This window comes from Ochotona curzoniae, unplaced genomic scaffold (genome assembly GCF_017591425.1).
Source record: "Ochotona curzoniae isolate NIBS_2020 unplaced genomic scaffold, NIBS_Ocur_1.0 contig_2688, whole genome shotgun sequence".
Lineage (NCBI taxonomy): Eukaryota > Metazoa > Chordata > Mammalia > Lagomorpha > Ochotonidae > Ochotona > Ochotona curzoniae.
The window spans coordinates 7,931,977-7,951,497 of record NW_024465553.1 but is presented as its reverse complement, the minus strand read 5'-3'; the positions used below and the strand labels follow the sequence as shown (position 1 = coordinate 7,951,497).

The following is a 19,521-nucleotide window of genomic DNA, read 5'->3' as shown; positions in this document are numbered from 1 at the left end:
GGAATCATTTGTGTTCGTATGGATGCTCGGTTTCACATGGTATTCTTTTATTATCAGACATGATCTGTAGAGTCCTGTTCACGCACACTCCTGCTACACTAGGAAGGTGCCAAATCAGAACTTGAGGGCATCTGGGACCACCCCACCTAACCCGCAGACCTAGCTGCGGCAGTGCTCAGGGTTTGCACCTTACTCCATGGCACTGGATAGCTCATTTCTTTCTTTGCCTGTGATTGCTCTGTGCTTTACCTCGCAGCCCTCAGCCTTGTCACTGCCCAAGCCCAGAGCCTGACCTCGATTACAACTCTCTTCCTGCTCCTAATTTCCATAGAACTATAAAAACCAGAGTAGAAGAGGCTTAAAGATGTTCCAAGCAAAGCAGTTTAAGCCGTCAGTTGGAATGCCAACGTTGCTTATCCACATGTGCCTAGGTTCCAGTCCTGACTCTACTCCGTTCCAGCTTCCTGCTAAGGCGGAGCTGGGGAGGCAGCAGTGAGTGCTCCAGTGGTAAAGTCCCTGCCACCCGCATAGGAAACAAGGACTAAGATCCCAGAACCTGGCCTTGGCCTTGCTGAGGTCCTACCATTGTGGGCTTTGGGAAGGTGAGCCAGCAGGTGGGAACATACGTGTACATGCTGTGCCTGAGCCTCTCAAAATATGTTTGTTTGTTTGTTCACTTTTCAAAGTCCTGTCCCTTCCCAAGAAAAAGCGTAGGTTTACAACTGGATTATGTCTTGGACTGTGAAATAGTAACTCTTTTATTTGGGTAGCAAGTAGATTGCCTTCCAGTATTTGTCCAAGCAGTTTCTTAGAAACCTTCTGTGGAAAATCCTCTCTTCCTCACTGCCCCGGTAGTATAGAGAAAGAATATCAGTGATTCAGATGTCAGCACTCCTTTGGAGGCAGTAAGGCAGTCACCTCTCTCTCTCTCTCTCTCTCTCTCTCTCTCTCTCTCTCCCCCCCTGTTGTCATTTGGAGAGTGATCCAGCTGATGGACGATCTCTCTCTGTAATTCCGTCTTTCAAATAAAAATAAATAAATAGATAAAATCTTTTTAAAAATTTAAAAGAAGAGCTGGGCTAGAAGATTACTTTGCGTCTTCTGTTTCTACTATGAGATCCCCCTAACTTTTTCCGCAGTTGGGAGAATGGAGCACACATATCCTTCTGTCCCTCTGATGGGTCTTCCATGACCCAGTTCAAGTAAATGCTGTCTGTGTACTGTGCTTCCTCCCCCAGATCGGCCGTGGATTTGGAACATCCCTTACGTCAAAGCTCCAGATACCCATGGGAACATGTGGGTGCCCTCCTGAGCGACCCCGAGCACTGCAAAACTCCATTACCAAGCATTTGCCTATGCTCTGGCTGCTCCACCATGCAAAACTTTTTACAAAGGTCACTCTTGTGCACATGGATGTATATTTAATAGTCTTTATCAACAGGCTAAGAAGGAAAAATTTGTTTCTTTGTAAATTCACTTTTATATGCTTTGAAAAGAAGCCCAATAAAATTCACAGTGTTAAACACATACATGGAGACATTACTGAAGTTGTCCTTGCAGCGACATGGGACCCGCAATGGCCCTGGTCACGTGGTTTCCCTTTGTCCTATGTTCTTCCTCTCCCATCTTGAAAGGCTCCCTCTGCTCACCCGGCCTTGGCAGAGGGGGCATGTGAAGGATTGTGGGTGTTGTCAGCCCCACCCTCTTCCCTTTCCTAAGAGAATCTATGTATCTGGATGCACACCTGCATGGGCCGCCACACTCTGGCAGGTGCTTCCCAGCTCCTCCCTGGAGCAGGCGCTGGGTACATGACAAGTGACTGTGAACTCTCTCCCACTCCAGCCGCAGCTCACAGCTGGCCTGACAGAGCAGCCAGCAGCTCAGACACTCCCACTGAACCTGATGTTAGCAAGCAGGCCTGCGCCCATGAGTTAAAGGCCAGACTTCACTGCCAATGGAGCAGGCTCCTTTCAAGTGGCAATGTCAGAGGCTTGAGAACTGTGCTGTCCTGCAGGTTCTGTTCAGCTCCTGGACTGGAACCCACCAATTCTGTGGCCTTGCTGCATCCGAAGCCTAAAGCAAAAGGAATCAGGCTGGACATGGGGAGAGTAGGCACCATGCAAGGTGCTAGAGGGAGACAGGGAGGGCAGAGGCAGTCCAGGAGATGGAGTGCTGGGTGAGAGAACATGAAGACTCCTCGGGCAGTAGTGGGAGACCAAGGGAGCCACGGTGTCCCAAGTCCTGGAACAGTTTGTTTCTGTACTTTACAAAGTTCCCGGCCGAAACCAGCGACTGCGTTGGAACTGCACGAATTTCTAGGCCACAGGTGGATCTGCTTGAACCACAGCCTGCCCCAACATGGCGGTGCATGTCCCTGCAACCCCAGCTTTGGTGAGTGATTATGAAGGCCTCTGGGCCCACCCCCCACCACCACCATCTTTAGGACACGTGAATAAAGAGAGGGAAACCCTGCCTGCCGTCAGCCCTTCTTCCCAGAGGATAACTCAGCACACACCTGATTGGCCAGCTTGAGTCACCTGTCCAGGCCTGGTACAGCGATTCCAGATCCTAGCGTTGGAAAGCAGGGCCAGCGGGCAGCAGTATCCACACCAGTGGAAAAAGAATCTAGGGGAAGGACCCGAGCACCCAGGAGCCATTTTATGCTTTCCTCTTGAATAATGTGGATGAGCTTGTGGAATTTATTTCAAAGCAAAAGAAAACCAAGCAGAGGGTCCAGCGCGGTGGCCTAGCAGCTGAAGCCCTCATTTTGAACATGCAGGGATCCCATATGGGTGCCGGTTCTAATCCCAACAGCTCCACTTCCTATCCAGCTCCCTACTTATGGCCTGGGAAAGTACTCAAGGATGGCCCAAAGCCTTGGGACCCTGCATGCAAATGGGAAACCTGGAGGAAGTTCCAGACTCCTGGCCTCGGATCTGTGCAGCACCAGCCATTGTGGTCACTTGGGAAGTGAATCATCGAAGGGAAGATCTTCTTCTCTGTCTCTCTTCCTCTCTGTATATCTGACTTGCAATAAAAATAAATCTTTAAAAAATAATAAAAGAAAAGAAAACCAAGCAGAAAACTTTGAAAGATCTCAGGTTTTGGAAGAAATAAAGGAAGCCTTGTAACATGAGTGTCCATTTAGTGGGTCATAACTGGTACTTTTTAATAGAAGAGAAAAAAATATGTGGGGCAGGTATGTTGAGCTTAGCAGCAGAGGAATGCCTGTCCACAGCTCTGGAATCCAGCATCCTGTTGGCAGAGGTGATAGCTCACATTTTGTTTTTGTTTTTTTCATTTTATTTGAAAGAGACGGAAGGAGGCCTTCCATCTAGAAACAGTAAGCAGATGACAGTAACCAAACCGTGAAAATCCTGCAATAGGAAGAAGTCACAAAGGCACAGATGCAGTCCTACGCGGGGCTAAATATCAACACGAGAGACCCTAGCCGCATCACGACATAGAAGTAAGACTAAATGCAGTGAAGGCCAGTTAGAAAAAAAAAATCACAACGTGGGGTCCCACTGGCAGAATGTGGGCGGGAACTTCCTGGGAGGGGCACGGAGACTTCCGCCTGCGGGTCTGTGATTGGCGGCTGGATAGGCAGGGTTTGGCACTCAGAGGTATAGACGTTCATCAGGAGTCCTTGAAGGATTCATTTAAGAATGTACATTTTATTGCCTGTAATCCATACCTCAAAAGAAGAAAATATTGCAATAAAAAATATTGAAATATAGGGTCCGGTACAGTAGGCTAGTGGCGTAAGTCCTCGCCTTGCATGCGCCAGGGTACCATATAGGCACCACCAGTTCATATCCCGGCTGCTCCATTTTCCATCCAGCTCCCTGTGGTGGCCTGGGAAAGCCATGGAGGAGAACCAAAAGCCTTGGGATCTACAGAATTGTGGGGTTCCAAAGTGCTTCCTCACTTCATCATGTGGTTTTACTATGAGAGAAGATGGGGCTCCTTTGAAATCCTTTGTCCCGGGTCCGGCATGATGGCTCAGTGGCTAAATCCTTACCTCGGAAGCATCAAAATTCCATGTGGGCACTGGTTTGTGTCCCCATTGCTCCACTTCTCATCCAGCTCCCTGATTGTGGACTGAGAAAGCAGTAGAGGACGGTCAAAACCTTGGAACCCTGCACCTGCATGAGAGACGCAGAAGAAGCTCCTGGCTCCTGGCTTTGGATCAACTCGGCTCCAGCTGTTGTGGCCACCTGGGGAGTACACCAATGGATGGAAGATCTTTCTCTGTAAATCTGACTTTCCAATAAGAATAAATACATCTTAAAAAAAAAAAAAGATTGCTTTTTATTGCAAAGTCAGTTATACAGAGAGGAAGAGAGACAGGAAGATCTTCCCGCGGATGATTCACTCCCCAAGCGGCCGTTGCGGCCGGAGCTGAGCCGATCCAAGGAGCCTCTTCTGGGTCTCCCACACAGGTGCAGGGTCCCAAGGCTTTGGTCCGTCCTCCACTGCTTTCCCAGGCCACAAGCAGGGAGCTGGATGGGAAGCAGGCGTCCATGTGGGTTCCCAGTGCGTGCAAGGCAAGGACTTTAACCACTAGGCTACCACGCCGAGCCCAGAATAAATAAAACTTTAAAATATATATTGAAATCTAAATAAGGCAAGCAAGAGCGCTGGCGGCAGGGCGTAAGTGTACTAACACCTGCAACAGTTTTGGTTCCTAATTAGATGTGCTGAAGGGAAAAAGGACCCACACAGGCAAGCAGGTGCAAGCAAGCAGGCACATGCTAATTGTGCAGTGGGGATGGTGGGTAGGTGAGGGGTCACCATTAAGTTGACACAACTTTATTTGAAAGTTGTTGTGATAAAACGGACCCAAGGAGAACAGCAGTACTCACCTGGGGTAAGTAGACCCGTCCCTGTGTCTGCTACCCCACAACAGGGAGGAAGACGAGAGACAGCGGGGCTCCTTCGCGCCGTCAGTGCGGGACTTGATTCAACACCATTCCGTTTTTGCGAACCTTTGCGTCTCTGCGGGTGGTGATCGTAGGTGATACGGAGGGTGGGGCGCCGGGCCTGGAACCTCTACGCCCAGGGAAATCCTACCCTGTTCCGGGACGCCCGGGGCTTCCATCTGTTCTCGGGTGGGGGACAAGTGTCCCAAGGGGGCGGAGCGCCCTCTCCTGGACCCCGACCGGCCCTCGCAGGCCTCCTGGGATCGGCGCACCCCGGGGGCGAGCACTGCAGCCCCAAGGTTGGCTGGCCGGGGGCCCTAGCCGGCCGAGGCCGGAGCGGGAGGTGGCTCTCAGCGCGCTGGAGGCGGGCGGCGGGGTGGAGTCGCCGGCGCCGGCCGCAGCGCAGCTCCACCTGTTGCAGCATCGGTGCGCGCCTGCCTGCCAAGGCAGAGCTCGGCGTGGATCTCTGCTGCCCGCGCCGGTCGCGAGGGCAGTGCAGCAGCGGCGAGGGCCCCGGGGGACAGTCCCAGCGGAGCGGCCGGGAGAAGGTGTTCCCGGGGAGGTGAGGGCTGCGACGATGGAGCCCCTGCAAGGCGGGGTCTCGGGGAGAGGATCCCCGGTTTGCTGGTGAGCTCGCCGCGGGAGTGTCGGGGTGAGATTGGAGGGCACACTGCGCTGAACACCCTTGCGGGAGAGATGGAAGTCTCCGGAGAGGGGTGGGGGGCACGGTGGGCTGAACTCCCCTCCGCCCCGAGCTCAGGCCTTGGATGCCTCTTCCTGCACTGGGCCGGCTACCCAGGGCACGCTCCGTCGGGGCCAGGCCGAGCCTCAGGGACAGACGACGCCCCCACGGGGGACTCGGAGGCCAAGGTCGCCTGCCTGGGGGAGAGGCCTCCAACTTCCTTCACGCCGTTGTTTCAACCTCCCTTTCTGATCTTTCTCCAGCTCCTCCGCCAGCCGGATGCTGAGCAACGTAGGGGCCAGGAAGGAGGTCCGAATGCGCGGCCACCGCTCCACACAGTTCTGCAGTCCCGTCGCCTGGACCAGTTCCAGCCGCTAAGTTCTTGTAGCCAGGTTGGCGACTCCGGAGGCCAGCGGGGGGACACCACAACTAGGACCCAGAGGGGTCTTCCCTGTCCGGGCCACCAGGCAGATCACGCGTCCTAGCCGTCAGCGACTGAGAAGCAATGGTCAGCGGGGGGCACACATCGGCGCGGCCTTTACCGGCCGACCCCCAGAGCAACCTGGCCTGGAACTGGGGGCAGATCCCAGTCGGCGGGAGCCGGCCCTGAAGCCGCGCCACGCCCCCTCCCCAACGGACCAGGGTGGAAGCCGGAGTCGCATCCGCTGGCCAAGCAGAAGCGACTCTGAGCCGGTCCCGCCGCTTTAGCGCGTCAAGGAGAACTCCAGGGCGGGAGGGGGCAGCGGCAACGATAAAGAGGATTCGAAACCAGGACTCTGGACGGACGTGGGAGAGCTGGCTCGGCAGCAGCGGCTGTAGCTGTGCTCGGGGGAGCCGCACGGCCAAGGGCAGCGCGTGGTAGTCATGGGTGAACCTGCCGCCCGGTGCCCCGGAGCGGGCTGAGCGCCTGACTCGGCGCTGCCTCACTCGGTGTGCGTGAGTCGCCGGCACCCACGGCCGTCCGGAGCGACACTGTCCCCGGGGGCCGGGCCATGGCCGGCCGCGCTTGCAGCTGCGGCCTGGGCCACTTGAATGAGGACAACGCGCGCTTCCTGCTGCTCGCCGCGCTCATCGCGCTCTACCTGCTGGGCGGCGCAGCCGTCTTCTCGGCGCTGGAGCGGGCGCACGAGCGCCAGGCCAAGCAGCGCTGGGAGGAGCGCCTGGCCAACTTCAGCCGCGGCCACAACCTGAGCCGCGACGAGTTGCGCGGCTTCCTCCGCCACTACGAGGAGGCCACCCGGGCCGGCATCCGCGTGGACCACGTCCGCCCGCGCTGGGACTTCACGGGCGCCTTCTACTTCGTGGGTACCGTGGTGTCCACCATAGGTGAGTGGTTTTCCAGCGCGGCTCGGGATCAACAGGTGCTGAGGCTGCCTTTCCGCTCCTCCGCGCTTCGGCATGCGCCTTAGCGGAGAGCTGCTAGCCAACGCAGGCTCGGCCGGCGAGCTGGCCTGCAATGCACCTCGCAGCGCCCGGTTTCCTATCTGACTCTGGCCCCAGCTTCCTGCCCAGGTAGATCCCGGGAGGCAGCAGATAATGGCTCACGTAATCGAGTTTCTGCACGCCCGTGCGAGACCTGGATTGAGTTTCTGGCTCCACCGAAAGCACTTGGGGAGTAACTGCTTTCTCTTCTCCCCCCCCTTCTCTGCCCCGCCCCCCAAATGAAGATTTTTTTTTTTTTTTAAGTACAAAGACATGCAGCCTCGGGCCTTTCTCCAGGCTGCCAGAGTGGAATTAGCACGCGGGACTCTTCAGAGAACACTTACAAACAGGGATGGAACTAGATGGACATTTATCGACTTCGTGCTGTGCACCAGCTGCTAGTCAATGAAAAGCCAGATTTTTTTTTAATGTTTGTTTCTTTGAGAGGGGGGACACAGAGTGAGAGAGAGCTCTCCCACCTGCTGATTCACTCCCCCAGATGCTGGCAACAGTCAACGCTGGGCAGAGCCAAAGCCAGGAACCTCCCACGTGGGCTGCCTGGAACTGTGACCGCTGCCTCCCCAGATGCCTTAGCAGGGAGCTAGCTGGATCAAAAGCAGGCCTGGGTCCTGCATCCCAAGTAGCCGCTTAACCCCTTTGCACCATAAGACCCAGCCCCAAAGCCCGACTTTCAAAGGACTCCATCCTTGACCTCAGGTTTGTAGAGGGCTAATCAGAGTACCAGTTTGGCAGTGGCAGTACTGCAAGGTGGGAAGTATTTCCGGTAGGAAGAGCTGGGAACAACACGGCCAGTGAGGGTTCAGCATGCTTTGGATTTAAGGATGAAAAGTGTGTTGCCTCTGGAACAGGCAAGAATTGGCATTCAGCAGCTGTGAGCTGGCTGATCCAGTCCCAGCGTACAAGGAGGGCTAGACTGGTGGACGGCCTGAGGGAGTGGAGGGGGCCTTAACTGCAAGAGGGAGGCACTTGAACTGGCCTGGAGGCACTTGGGAGAGGAGTTTTTGAGCAGAGGTGTGGTATGGCTTTGTTCTGTTCCGTCTTTACTCTCCAGGAAAAGGTGTTGGGGGAGTGGGAAGGGTGTCTTTGAACTACACCCCTTCAAGACCCACCAGTCTTGAGGCATGATGCAAGGATAATGGGTTTGGAGAGGATACTTAGACCTTCTGAGAAGAGAGGCGAGTTGTGGCAGGAGAGGGCTTTGAAAGGCAAGGCAGAGAAACTATTGCCCAGTTGCCTCACAGCGAGTGGCCAGGTCCCCAGGAGCAACGATGGGACTCATGGTGGCAGCTGCACTGGATGTGAGTGCCCCAAGCCTGCCAGTGTGGCGGGTGCCCAGGGCGCCCACACATGGTGGTGGTAACAGGTGTTCTGCCCAGAGAAGGAGCACCATGGAGAGAACACATCAGGCTCAGACCGGATCAATCAGTTCAGACTTCCAGGGTCAGTCCAGAAGACCAGGCTGCAGCTGGCGAGTAGGAGGTGGGACAGCACGGGCCAGTACCACCAGGACACACAGGCAGGACCCCAAGTGCTTAGTGCTAAATGCCCTGGCTCACCAGCCCCATGCCAGCCCGAGGGAATGGACTGCCCATCAGTGGGCGGGCCACGATAGTGCCACACCAGCTGGCGATCCAGGGAGAAATCAGTGTGCTCTTTTGATGGCCTGAACCCACAGCCGTGGGGGACTCAGAGAAGGGTCTGAGAGGCAGCTTCTTGCTGCCTGAAATTGAAACTTCGCTTTAGTCAACCCAACTCCATGAGGCAGGTGGAATTAAACCCACTAGTGGAAGAGACAGCTATAGCTTCATGTACTTTATAAAATGAAGAAGAAAAACTTATACCACCTAAATTGGTGTCACCCAAATTAACTGTGACTAGCTTCCTGGTGCGTTTGTTACTGCCCTCTTTCCCTCTGTGCATATGCATGTAAGTGCTCTAAAAGTTAGAATGAAATTCTATCAGTTCTTCGTACCTCGTGCTTTTACAGTAGTACGTGATAGCATTTTCTCCAAAATAAATTCCCCCAGGCTTCGTCCTCTCCTGCGAAGGCTCTAAGGTAGCAGGCAAGAAAGCACACAGTAAGTCACTGAACCTAAGAAAGAGAACTGAACCAGGGAAGCAAGAACAAAAATATGGCATGCAAGTGCAACTGGAGCTTGGGTTCGCAAAGAAGCTGACAAAGAGCCAAGAAGCTGAGCACAGAAAGTGTCCTGGGAGGCACAAGGAGTACAGGCTGGTGAAGATGGGATGTCCTCACGGGACAGGGACAGGAGTGACGCCACAGCCTGTGGCTGGTCTCAGAGCAACAGCTCAACACAAAACTCCTAACTCAGTGCAGGTATTTACACACCCCCACCTGTCATGCTTGGCGAAAAGCTGTGTGGGTAGGAGCATAGTGCCGATTCCTGGGTATGCCGGGTAGTTTTTGTAGTCAGCCTACTGACATAGATGCAGGCGCGGGCAGTTGTTCTTAGACTGCTCATAAGGAAGAGACCTTATGGATGTAGGCAGAATACCAACCAGGGCTTCAGATGTGAGGGCAAGCTTCGTGCCAGGTGGAGTCATGCCCCATGCTAGAGCACCTGCTCTCCCAGAGCAGGAAGGCCAGGCTGCTTCCCAGGGCCTGAATCTCTGAAGCATTTCCCCATAATTGTAGCAGGGGCCATAGCATGAGAGAACGTTTTCTGGAACGTGAACGGGAAATTCCGTGCAACAGATGTCACGTTGAAATCTTTGATTTCAAAGCCAAAGCAGAGTGGAAAGCCATTTCTCAGAAGGTTAAACATAGAATAGCAATACGACCCAGCATTCCACTCCTACATGTGTAGTCCCAAAACCTGAACGTAAGAACTCCAGCGTATTTCTATGCTAATGTTTACAACAATGATATTTATATAGTCAAAAGCGGCAACAAGCAAAGTGCCCATCCACATGTGCATGGATAAACAAACTGTGTTGTATCCACACAGTGGGCCAATACTCAGTCATGAAAAGGAGTGAGACGTGGGTCTGTGCTACAGCAAGCATGAGCCTTAACAATACTTATATTTAGCCCAACACACCAGACACAGCCAACACTGTGTGACTACACGGACAGGGGTACCTGGAACAGGCAGCTTTTAAAAGATTTGTTTTTATTGGAGAGGCAGACATACAAAGAGAAGGAAATACAGAGAAAGATCTTTGTCCACTGGCTCACTCCCCCAATGGTCGCAATGGCCAGAGCTGAACCGTCCCAAAGCCAAGACAAGGATTTAGCCACTAGGCTATTGCACCGAGTCCAAGAGACAACGTAAAAAAATTAAAATTTATTTGTTTGAAAGACTTTCTGTGTGTGTGAGAGAGAGAGAGACAGACAGAGAGAGAGAGAAAGAGAGTCTTCCATCCACAGATTCTGATTCACTCCTCAAGTAGCCAGTGTATGGGGCTGGACCAGGATGAAGCCAGAAGCCAGGAACTTCTTTCAGGAACCCGGGATAGTGAGGGACCCAAGGACTTGGGCTATGTTCCATTGCCTTTGCAGGAGCTGAACCAGAAATGGAGTGGCCAGGTCCTGAACCACACCCCCCTATGGGGTGTGGATATCAGAAGTGGCGGCTTCAATGCTAGGTTTTTGTTTTGTTTTGTTTTGTTTACCATTGGCTTCTTCCTCCCCAGGAGTCCAGCATGTGCCCCAGCAGCCTCCCAGGCTTGCCTTGGGGCTCCAGGGTGCTGTTTTCTGGGGCTCCTCTGCATACCCCTGTTCTTCCACATCACCCAGGAGGGTGGAGAGACGACCTTAAGACTGAGCACCAATAAGAAGGTCCCCTGTGAGAAACACTAGTCGCTTGCACTCACTTGACTCCGCTGCTTCACGGGGTAGAGGGATCAGATCCTCGCGTGAATCCAGCAGAGGCTGCAGCTTGGTGCTGGTGTCCCCACGCCATGCACGGCTAACCTTCCCCAGCACTGAGCCCAGGGGCATTTAAAATATTAGGGAGGGACCTGGCACAATCCTTCACCTCCCAGCGCCTGGATCCCATATGGGCACAGGCTCGTGTCCCAGCTGCTCCACTTCCCAACCAGTTCCTTGCTTATGGCCTGGGAAAGCAGTCGAGGACGGCCCAAAGCCTTGGGACCTGCACCCGCGTGGCGATCCAAAAGAGGCTACTGGTTCCTGGCTTTGGATCAGCTTAGCTCTGGCCATTACAGCAGCCTGGAGAGTGAATCATCTGAGAGAAGAGCTTCTTCTCTGTCTCTCCTCTCTGTATATCTAACTTTCCAATAAAAAAAATTTTTTTTAAAGGCTAGAAATGTACAGTGAAATGTAAAAACTAGGAGCCACCTTAATTGCACCATCCAACAAGAATAGCTGTTAATTTGCTCTGCCTGGTGCTGTATTGAAGCTTAAATATTCTTTTATTAAATCTAAAATGTATCATTATCACACTGTATTATATAGAATACATTTTAGGTACCATTATAAAAAAATAAGAAGAGCTGCCTGTTCCAGTCGGCTGTGCTAACGGTTGTCAAGTGCATCCCAGTTTCAGATTATTAGCGTGTTGAGGTGAGAGGAGGTGGGGATTTGGCCTAGCAGTTATGGTGTGGGCTTGATAGCCGGTGCTGGCTCCTGGCTCCAGCATTCTGCTCTCACAGACGCTGGGAAGCAGTGGTATGGTTCCCGTAATTGGTTCCTGCTACCCAAGTAGGAGGCCCAGATGGGGGCCCAGTTCCTACTCGATCCTTCCCTGGCCACTGTGGGCATCTGGAGATGAGCGAGCACGTGAGACCTCTCTCTCTATCTATCTAATCTCTCTCTCTTCCCCACTTCCTTCCCTGCTTCTCTTTCCCTTCCCAACCCCCTCTCTGGCTTTCATCTCTGAAACACACACACACCCCACAATGAGAAGCGATGTGTCTTCAAGTGACTAAAATGCATCATATTTTGCATCTCATTACTTTCCTTAGCACCACGAGGGTATTATTGTAATTAGGGAACAATGACTGTCATTAGAGTTAAAATTACTTTGATTTATACTAGAGTTGATTATTCTAAATACATATTGAGAGTGCTTGAATTCATTTTCTCTGAATCAGCTAGCTAGTCCTGCCTTGTTTTTCTGCTGTGAGCAGGGAGATGTTGCGTTAGTGTGTAAGTGTGCTTAGTCTTGTATTTAGGGCTGTCAATCTTTGGCCTAAAGATGAAATGTCAGTGTCATGCTTTCTATTCTTTGTTTGCTACTCAGTGTCTGTATTTATTGTTTAGACAGAGAAATATTTTTTGTCTTTCTTTTTTTAAGATTTATTTGTTTGATAGAGAGAGGGGTAGAGACAGAACCTGTTCCATTGATTCACTTCCCGCATGGTTCAACAGGCTGGGGTCCGGGCAAAGCCTGGAGTCTGGAGCCCCAGCCTCATTTCCAAGGTGGGCAGAGGGGCCCAAGCACTTAGGCCTTCTGCTGTTGCTTTCTCAATGGCATGGGCAGCAGGCTGGGCTGGACACAGAGCAGCTAGGACCTGAACCAGCCTTGTGTTATGGGGTGCCAGTGCTATAGCTGGCATATGTCAGCTTAACATATTATGTACAACAGCAGCCAGAGATGTGTTTTTTTTTTTTCATTTTTCAGTTTCATATTTTCTTGAGCTTCCTTCCATTGTCTTTGTACTCAGAAAAATCTTTTCCCACCCAAATCTCATAAGAGTGAAATTTTTTCACTCAATATTTTTCCAGCTACTCTACTCCAAGCATAACAGTCGTTTTAAAGACATTCTAATGTATTTTTTCCTATGAACAATAGCAGGTTCATTTTAGGAGCAGTGCATGGTTGTGAGCAATAAGGAAACGGATTGGAGACTAAGAGCTTGCATCCATGCAGGTCAGGTGAGAGGGCCACCTCCCTTGAGATTCACCTTGAAAATGTCATGAGGAAGTCAGAGTTTTCACTCTTAAGATGCTGTGTTTGTTTAATATATTTTTACTTGAATCTTTAATTATAGTTATATCACCAGATAAAATCCATACCCTCCACTAACCGGCATTCCAGGAATTACATATGCTAATTAACTTATACAAATTTGTTTCCATTGAAAAGGAAGAAAGAGAGAAGTATCTTTGATTGAATAATTCACTCCCCAAATGCAAAGTAGACAGGGCTGGGCCAGGCCAAAGCTCAGAGCCCAGAATTCAAGCCAGGTTTCTCCCATGTGGGAGATAGTGAGCCCAGTACTTGAACCAGGTTGGCTGCCTTCCGGAAGGCTCATCAGCAGGAATCTGGATCAGAAGCAGAGTGTCTGCCCAGGTTAGCGCGTCCTGGACATTCTGCTGTGGCATGAACTTAACTACTGGCTAGACACCTGCCCTGGGCTGACGCACATTCACCTTGTCCTATTGCGTGAGAAATCCGTACTTATATTTATAGAGGATGCTGCTCTTTTTTCTTGCTTCAACATCATTTCCTATTTACTTTCAAGAATTTAATGTATTTTTTTATTAGTGTCGAATATTTACCCTCAGTTCTTGCACTTGGGGTTATGTATTTTTAAAATTGTTGCATAATAAAATTTGTGATGAAGCTTGCTGAGTGTTCACCGTGGGTGACACACGTACATATCCTTGTATCTGATGGCAACCCCTTTGAGTAGGGACCTGCTGCGTCCTCCAGTTGCAGACACTGATGTGTTGTGCCTGGACCAGCACTGGGACAGCGGCAGTTACCGTTGCAGCATCTCAGCTAAGGCTTTGCTGACCAGGCAGCGTTACAGATGGGCTTGGTTGTCATGAGCCCACGTGGCTTCGGGTACAGCGAGCCACCGTGCTGAGCTGTCCAGAGCTCCCAAATGAATCACCAGGAGTCGAACGTCAATACAAACGCACAAGGGCCGTTTATTTGAGCTGGCTAGGGTTCCAGAGCGAGACCCCGAGACAGAGAATTGCAGGGTTTTTATACAGTTAACTAGTCAATCAGAATTACAGTTTTTCACATACAAAAAGCCTTATCTCTGAAACATACTATTGGTCACTATTACTCTTTCGTGACCTTATTTGCATAGAGGCAATGGTTATGGGGACACACTCTGAGTGAGCAAGTCTTATCTAAAAGGCACACCGGGGGTCTTTGCTTGAGGAATGCTCTGTCATCATGACATGTCATAAGCAGGCTGCTAGACCTAGGAGCTCGCAGGAAAAGCAGAAGTTACAAAAGCAGCATAGATTGCAGTTAGCAGTGCGCAAAGGGCAAAGGGTTGGGATTCTGAATCTGAGGTTCCTCAGCTGGAGGCTCAGGGCGCTTGCACGTGTCTGCTGCAGTCACCAAGGAAGTGTCTTGGAGTCGAGTTCGCACATTGGGCCACCACTCCTTTCCCTTCCTTCTGGAATCCCTGATGAGAAGAGAGCTTCTGGGTAAAGAGAGGCTGGCCCCTTTTTCCCAGCTGTGACTAGGGGTGGTACAGTAGGACAGAGAAGGTTTGGCTTGCAGACTCGGGAGTGGTTTGCGGTGACACAGTAATTACACTGCCACAGGTGCAAGGTTTGGGTTGAATCTGCCTATCTGCCGGGACTTCTCAACATCTGTCACAGCTGAATCATCTGCGCATTGCCATGGCAACTCAGGCTGCTTGTCCACAGGGCTGTCCTCCCCAGATAAGACAGATTGGATCCTCCAAGTTGCCTGATAGCTCTTGGTGTTGGCACTAGGATCAGCTGTGTTGTTGGTCTTCCCTTGTAGTAAGCAGCTGATAAAGATCACGCTGCACTGGTTTCACACTGGGCTCCCAGCGGCCCCTAGGGTTCTCTGTGGCCTCCTGGGCACTGCCTCAAGGGCCAAGGGGATGCCTCCAACGGTTGTGAAGTCCCTGTGTGAGGGAGGCATTCAGAAAGTACAGGGGTATGCCTCGTATGAAAAAAATTATGCAAATTGTATCAAAATTATTTTAAATCCATTTCCACTAACTTTGGAAGTACCCTTATAAGGTATATGTGTGTAATCTCTAAAATAGTTATGCTACTTGGCTACCTTTTTGTTGATATAAGTTTGAGTCTGTGTATATAAAAAGACTTTCATGTAGTGTTTTAAATATGCATTCAAACCCTCATGCTGACTAGTATATTTTTCCTATCATTTTTCATCAATTCTCTTTAACTCATTGCAAGCGTTATTTTCCAAGATGGCTGTTTTAAAGTTTTTGTGAGCTTGAAGATGAGAAGGAGAGATGGGAAAAGCCAGACCAAAAGGGATTAGTGGAGACCTGGAGCATCCACACATCTCAGACCTGTTCCATGTCCCACCTGGAGACACAGGCCTGCTGGCCATGGCCTGTGACCAGGATGAGAGGCCTAACACCACCAAGCACTGGGCTGTCCCTGGCAGCAGAGCCAGCCTGGGCTAGGAGATGGATTGACCAGGCAGCAGGCCATGGCTGGTGAGCAGGATCTGAGCGAGACTCAGCATCCGTGAGAAGAATCGGGAATTATAGACACTTGGCCTTGGGACCAGAACCTGTCACCTCATCCTACACATGTGGTCATTCCCAGCTAGGAGGCCTTCACTGTTGCAGCACTTGGGGGTTAAATTAGTGGATGGATCTGCTCTCTGACTTAAATGAGTAAAAAAAATAATAAATTATATAAATTCAGTGGTTGCTTATTCACAGAATTTTGCAACCTTAAAACATTTTATCATACCAAAAAAAAAAAAAAAAAAAGGAAAGGAATGCATAAACTTTGACATGCGCCCCATCCCCTCCAGCCTTAGACAATCACCAGTCTACCTTCTGTCTGGATTTGCATGTTCTAGACATTTCACGGGAATGGAATGATACAAATGGGATCCTTTTGCATAGCATGGTATTTTTTTTTTAAGATTTATTTATTTTTGTATTGGAAAGTCAGATATACAGAGAAGGAGAGACAGAGAGGAAGATCTTTTCTCCAGTGATTCACTTCCTAAGTGGCCGCAACAGCCGGAGCTGAGCCAATCCGAAGCCAGGAGCCAGGAGCTTCTTCTAGGTCTCTCACATGGGTGCAGGGTCCCAAGGTTTTGGGCCATCCTCAGCTGCTTTTCCGGAAAATAAGCAGGGAGCTGGATGGGAAGCGGCCCCACTAGGACACAAACCAGTGCCCATATGGGATCCCAGTGTATGCAGAGTGAGGACCTTGGCCACAAGGCTACCGTGCCGGGCCCGCATAGCATATTTTCAAGCAATCCATGGTGTGACATGTCCTGATTCACTTTTTTTTTTTAAATAAATTTCTTGAAAATTTATTTAAGAGACAGATGGCAGGACTGGGCCTGACTGAAGCCAGGAGCCTGGAGCCGGGAACTGAATTTCTTGAGCTAGTACCTGCTGCCTTGTGGGTTCAGCATTGGCAGAAAACGGAAACGAAGAACCAGGGTCATGCGTTAAACCCAGCATCCCTATGTGACTTGGGGCCAAATGCCCACCCCTATTTCTTTTTATTGCCGATCAATGTAGTTGTTATATTGATATGCAATATTTTACCTGCCACTTAGTTGGTAAGCATTTTAGTTTTTCTGAATAATGCTGTACAATGTTGACTTAAGGTACTAGTTTTCACTAGTGTGCTAGAGCTGGTGAAATTAGTACGTGTTTCACGTCTCTGTGCTTCGGCGTGGCTGGGTCGTATAGCAACTCCACTCTTCACCTTTGGAGGAACCAGCCAACTCTGTCCTGGAGTAGCTGTGCCATTTCACCTTCCCATCAACAATGTGCAAAGCCTCCAGTTTCTCCACATTCTCACCAACAGTCTCGTTCTGTGCCTTTTTGATGCCAGAGGACATGGTGTCTCAGTGTGGCTTTGGTTTGCAGTCTCTGGTGAAAAGTGATGTTGACCGTCTTGTTGTTTATTTGTGAAATTTATATGTGTGTAATACTTGTATATCATCTTGATGTGCATGGCTATTCGTATCCCTTCCCATTGTTCAGTTAGGTTTTTCATCATTACTTTAGCATACCTGTAATTTGCACACATATGTTTCTTCTACACAGTAGCTTTTAGTTGGCATCCTTTGAAGCACCAAAGTTTTAATTTTGCTAAAGTCCAGTATGCCGGTTTTTTTCCTTAATAATTGTTGCTTAAGACTTTAGTATCATTGCATAAAAATCCATTCAGCCAAGGTCACGAAGGTTTATACCCATGTTTTCCTCTTTCTTATGTTTAAGTTGCCAATCCACTCTGAGATCGGTTTTGTACAGGGTGTGGGTTATGGGTTTAGCTGAATTCTCTTGTATGTGGATAAGCCGTGCTCCAGCATCATTTGTTGTAAAGAATGTTCTTCCTCCCTTGAAGTATTTCCACATCCTTGTAAAAAAGCCAGCTGATCATAAACAGGAGGCTTGATTTCTGGACTCTCAGTTCTCTTCCATTGATCTCAATGATCTATGCCATACCTTGATCGCTGTGGCTTAGCAGTAAATCTGAAAATCTGGAAGTCATGATTCTCCAACATAGTCCTTTTTTTTTTCCCCATTCTGAGTCCCTTGAGTTTCCATGTCAATTTTAAGATGAACATGTCGGTTTCTGAAAAGATCAGGCTGGGGAGTGTTGCCATGTGTTTGGTTTGCACCGCCTAATGGAACACCTGTGACTGGGCCATGTACAAATAGCAGAGACTGCCTGGGACAGCTCCCCGTGCTGGCAAGCCCAGGAGACAGCACTGTGCTTTGCAAGGGCCTCTTTCTGCGTCATCGTATGGTAGGGGGCAGAGGGGCAGGAGAACGTGATGGGAGGGAGAAGGGAGAGCCAGACTCATCTTGTCATCCGGAGCCCACTCCTGTGATGCTGGCATTAACCTACTCATGAGAGCAGAGCCCTTGTGACCTCATCGTGCCCCAAGGCCTGCCTCTCAATGCTTTGGCACTGGGGATAAGTTGCCAACACCTGAACTTTCTTGGGGGTGGAAGGAACACCGCCTGAGGCCATCACACCACATGAACAGTATTAAGTTTTACCATCTGTGACCATGGATGTTACCCATTCACTTTGATCCTTTCATCACTACTTATGAAGTTTTGAAGTTTTCAGAGTTTAAAGATGTACGCTTCGGTTGTTACATTTCTGATGCACTCAAATTTTAAGGTGCTATTGTAAATGAAATTTAGAAATTTTTCCTTTGGATTGTTTGTTACAAATACGTGGAAATGGAATTCATTTTTTTTATGTTGATCTTGTATGCTATGACCTCGCTACAATACTAGTTGTAATAATTTTTGTAGCAGATTATTTAGGGTTTTCTTGTATGGGAACATGGTGTCTGAACTGAGAGTGAATCCTTGCCTTCCAACCCAGGTTCCTTTTACTTCTTTTATCTGTTGCAAGGTTAGAACCTTCAGTATGGTGTTGAATGGAAATGGCCCAAGTGGAAATTCTTACCTTACTCCTGATCCTAGGGGGGAAGGGCTCAGTCCTTCTCCATTGAAGGTGAAATTCGTTTTATACATGACGTTTTTCAGGTAGAGCAGTTTCCTTCTGTTCTGCTTTATCGAGTGCTGTTATCTTAAAGGGGTGTTGGATTTGTGCCAGATTCTTGTTATGCATCTGTTGAGATGGTCATGTACTTTTAATCTTTTTACTATAAATGTAGTATATTGTATCAATTAATTGATTTTTAGATATCTTACCAATCTCAGATTCCTGGTAAAAATCCCCCTCCATCATGATATATGCATGTATGTAAGCTCCGTGTTACTGCATTCACTTGGCCAGTATTTTGTTGAGAATTTTCACATCTGCATTCAAAGGAAATATTCACCTATTTTTTTTTCTTTTCTTGTGATGTCTTTGTTTTACTATCAGAGTAATACTATAACACTATAGAATGAGCTGGAAAGTGTTCATTAATTACTTGTATCTTTCTGAGGTTGCCCGAGGATATAAAACCTTGGTGTGACATTCAACAACCTGAATGTTCCTCTTATTATAGGACACAGAAGCTGTTTTTTAAAATAATTCTTAGTATACAAGGTGAGCATTTAGAGCAGGGGTTGCAGTGATACTTGGGATAGTCACGTGACGTACTGCAGCTCCGAATTTAAATCCTACCTACTCCACTTCCAATGCAACTTTCTGCTAATGTACATGTGTGGGTAGAGCAGATGATGACACAAATGCTTGCAGCCCTGGCATTCATGTGGGAGACTCAGACTGAGTTCCAAGCTTCCGGCTTCAGTCAGGCCCATCCCTGGCTTTTGCAGGTATGTAGGGAGAAAATCAGCAGATAGAAGATGTCTTTCTATTTCTCTCTCTCTCTCTCTCTCTCTCTCTCTCTCTGCCTTCCAAATAAAATGAAAAAAAAAATTTTTAAATAAAACTTTACTTGCTAGTGCAATAGGTCTGTAAGTCATTTCTAATTTAATATTTTGATGTTTGTTTTAGACATATAGAGGTACTAATGAATTTGGGGGGAATTTTAACATTATTTTGTTAACCAATTTGCAAAAGAAATCTATACTCACAGCTCCAATATGTTGTAT

The 19,521-nt window shown here is 49.4% G+C and overlaps 2 protein-coding genes across 2 annotated transcripts in view; both read left to right on the top strand.

The window, feature by feature from the left end:
* The window catches only part of TDP1 (tyrosyl-DNA phosphodiesterase 1), a 63,557-nt gene extending 62,036 nt beyond the window's left edge, over nucleotides 1-1,521 (top strand). The window contains exon 16 of the mRNA XM_040975173.1: nucleotides 1,239-1,521. Within this exon, the coding sequence (XP_040831107.1) occupies nucleotides 1,239-1,312 (74 nt within the window). The 3' untranslated portion in view covers nucleotides 1,313-1,521. The remainder of the gene's footprint in view (nucleotides 1-1,238) is intronic.
* A 4,371-nt stretch (nucleotides 1,522-5,892) lies between these two features.
* Nucleotides 5,893-19,521, top strand: part of KCNK13 (potassium two pore domain channel subfamily K member 13) — a 51,040-nt gene continuing 37,411 nt past the window's right edge. Inside the window, exon 1 of the mRNA XM_040975172.1 lies at nucleotides 5,893-6,933. Coding sequence (XP_040831106.1) covers nucleotides 6,600-6,933 — 334 coding nt within the window. The 5' untranslated portion in view covers nucleotides 5,893-6,599. The remainder of the gene's footprint in view (nucleotides 6,934-19,521) is intronic.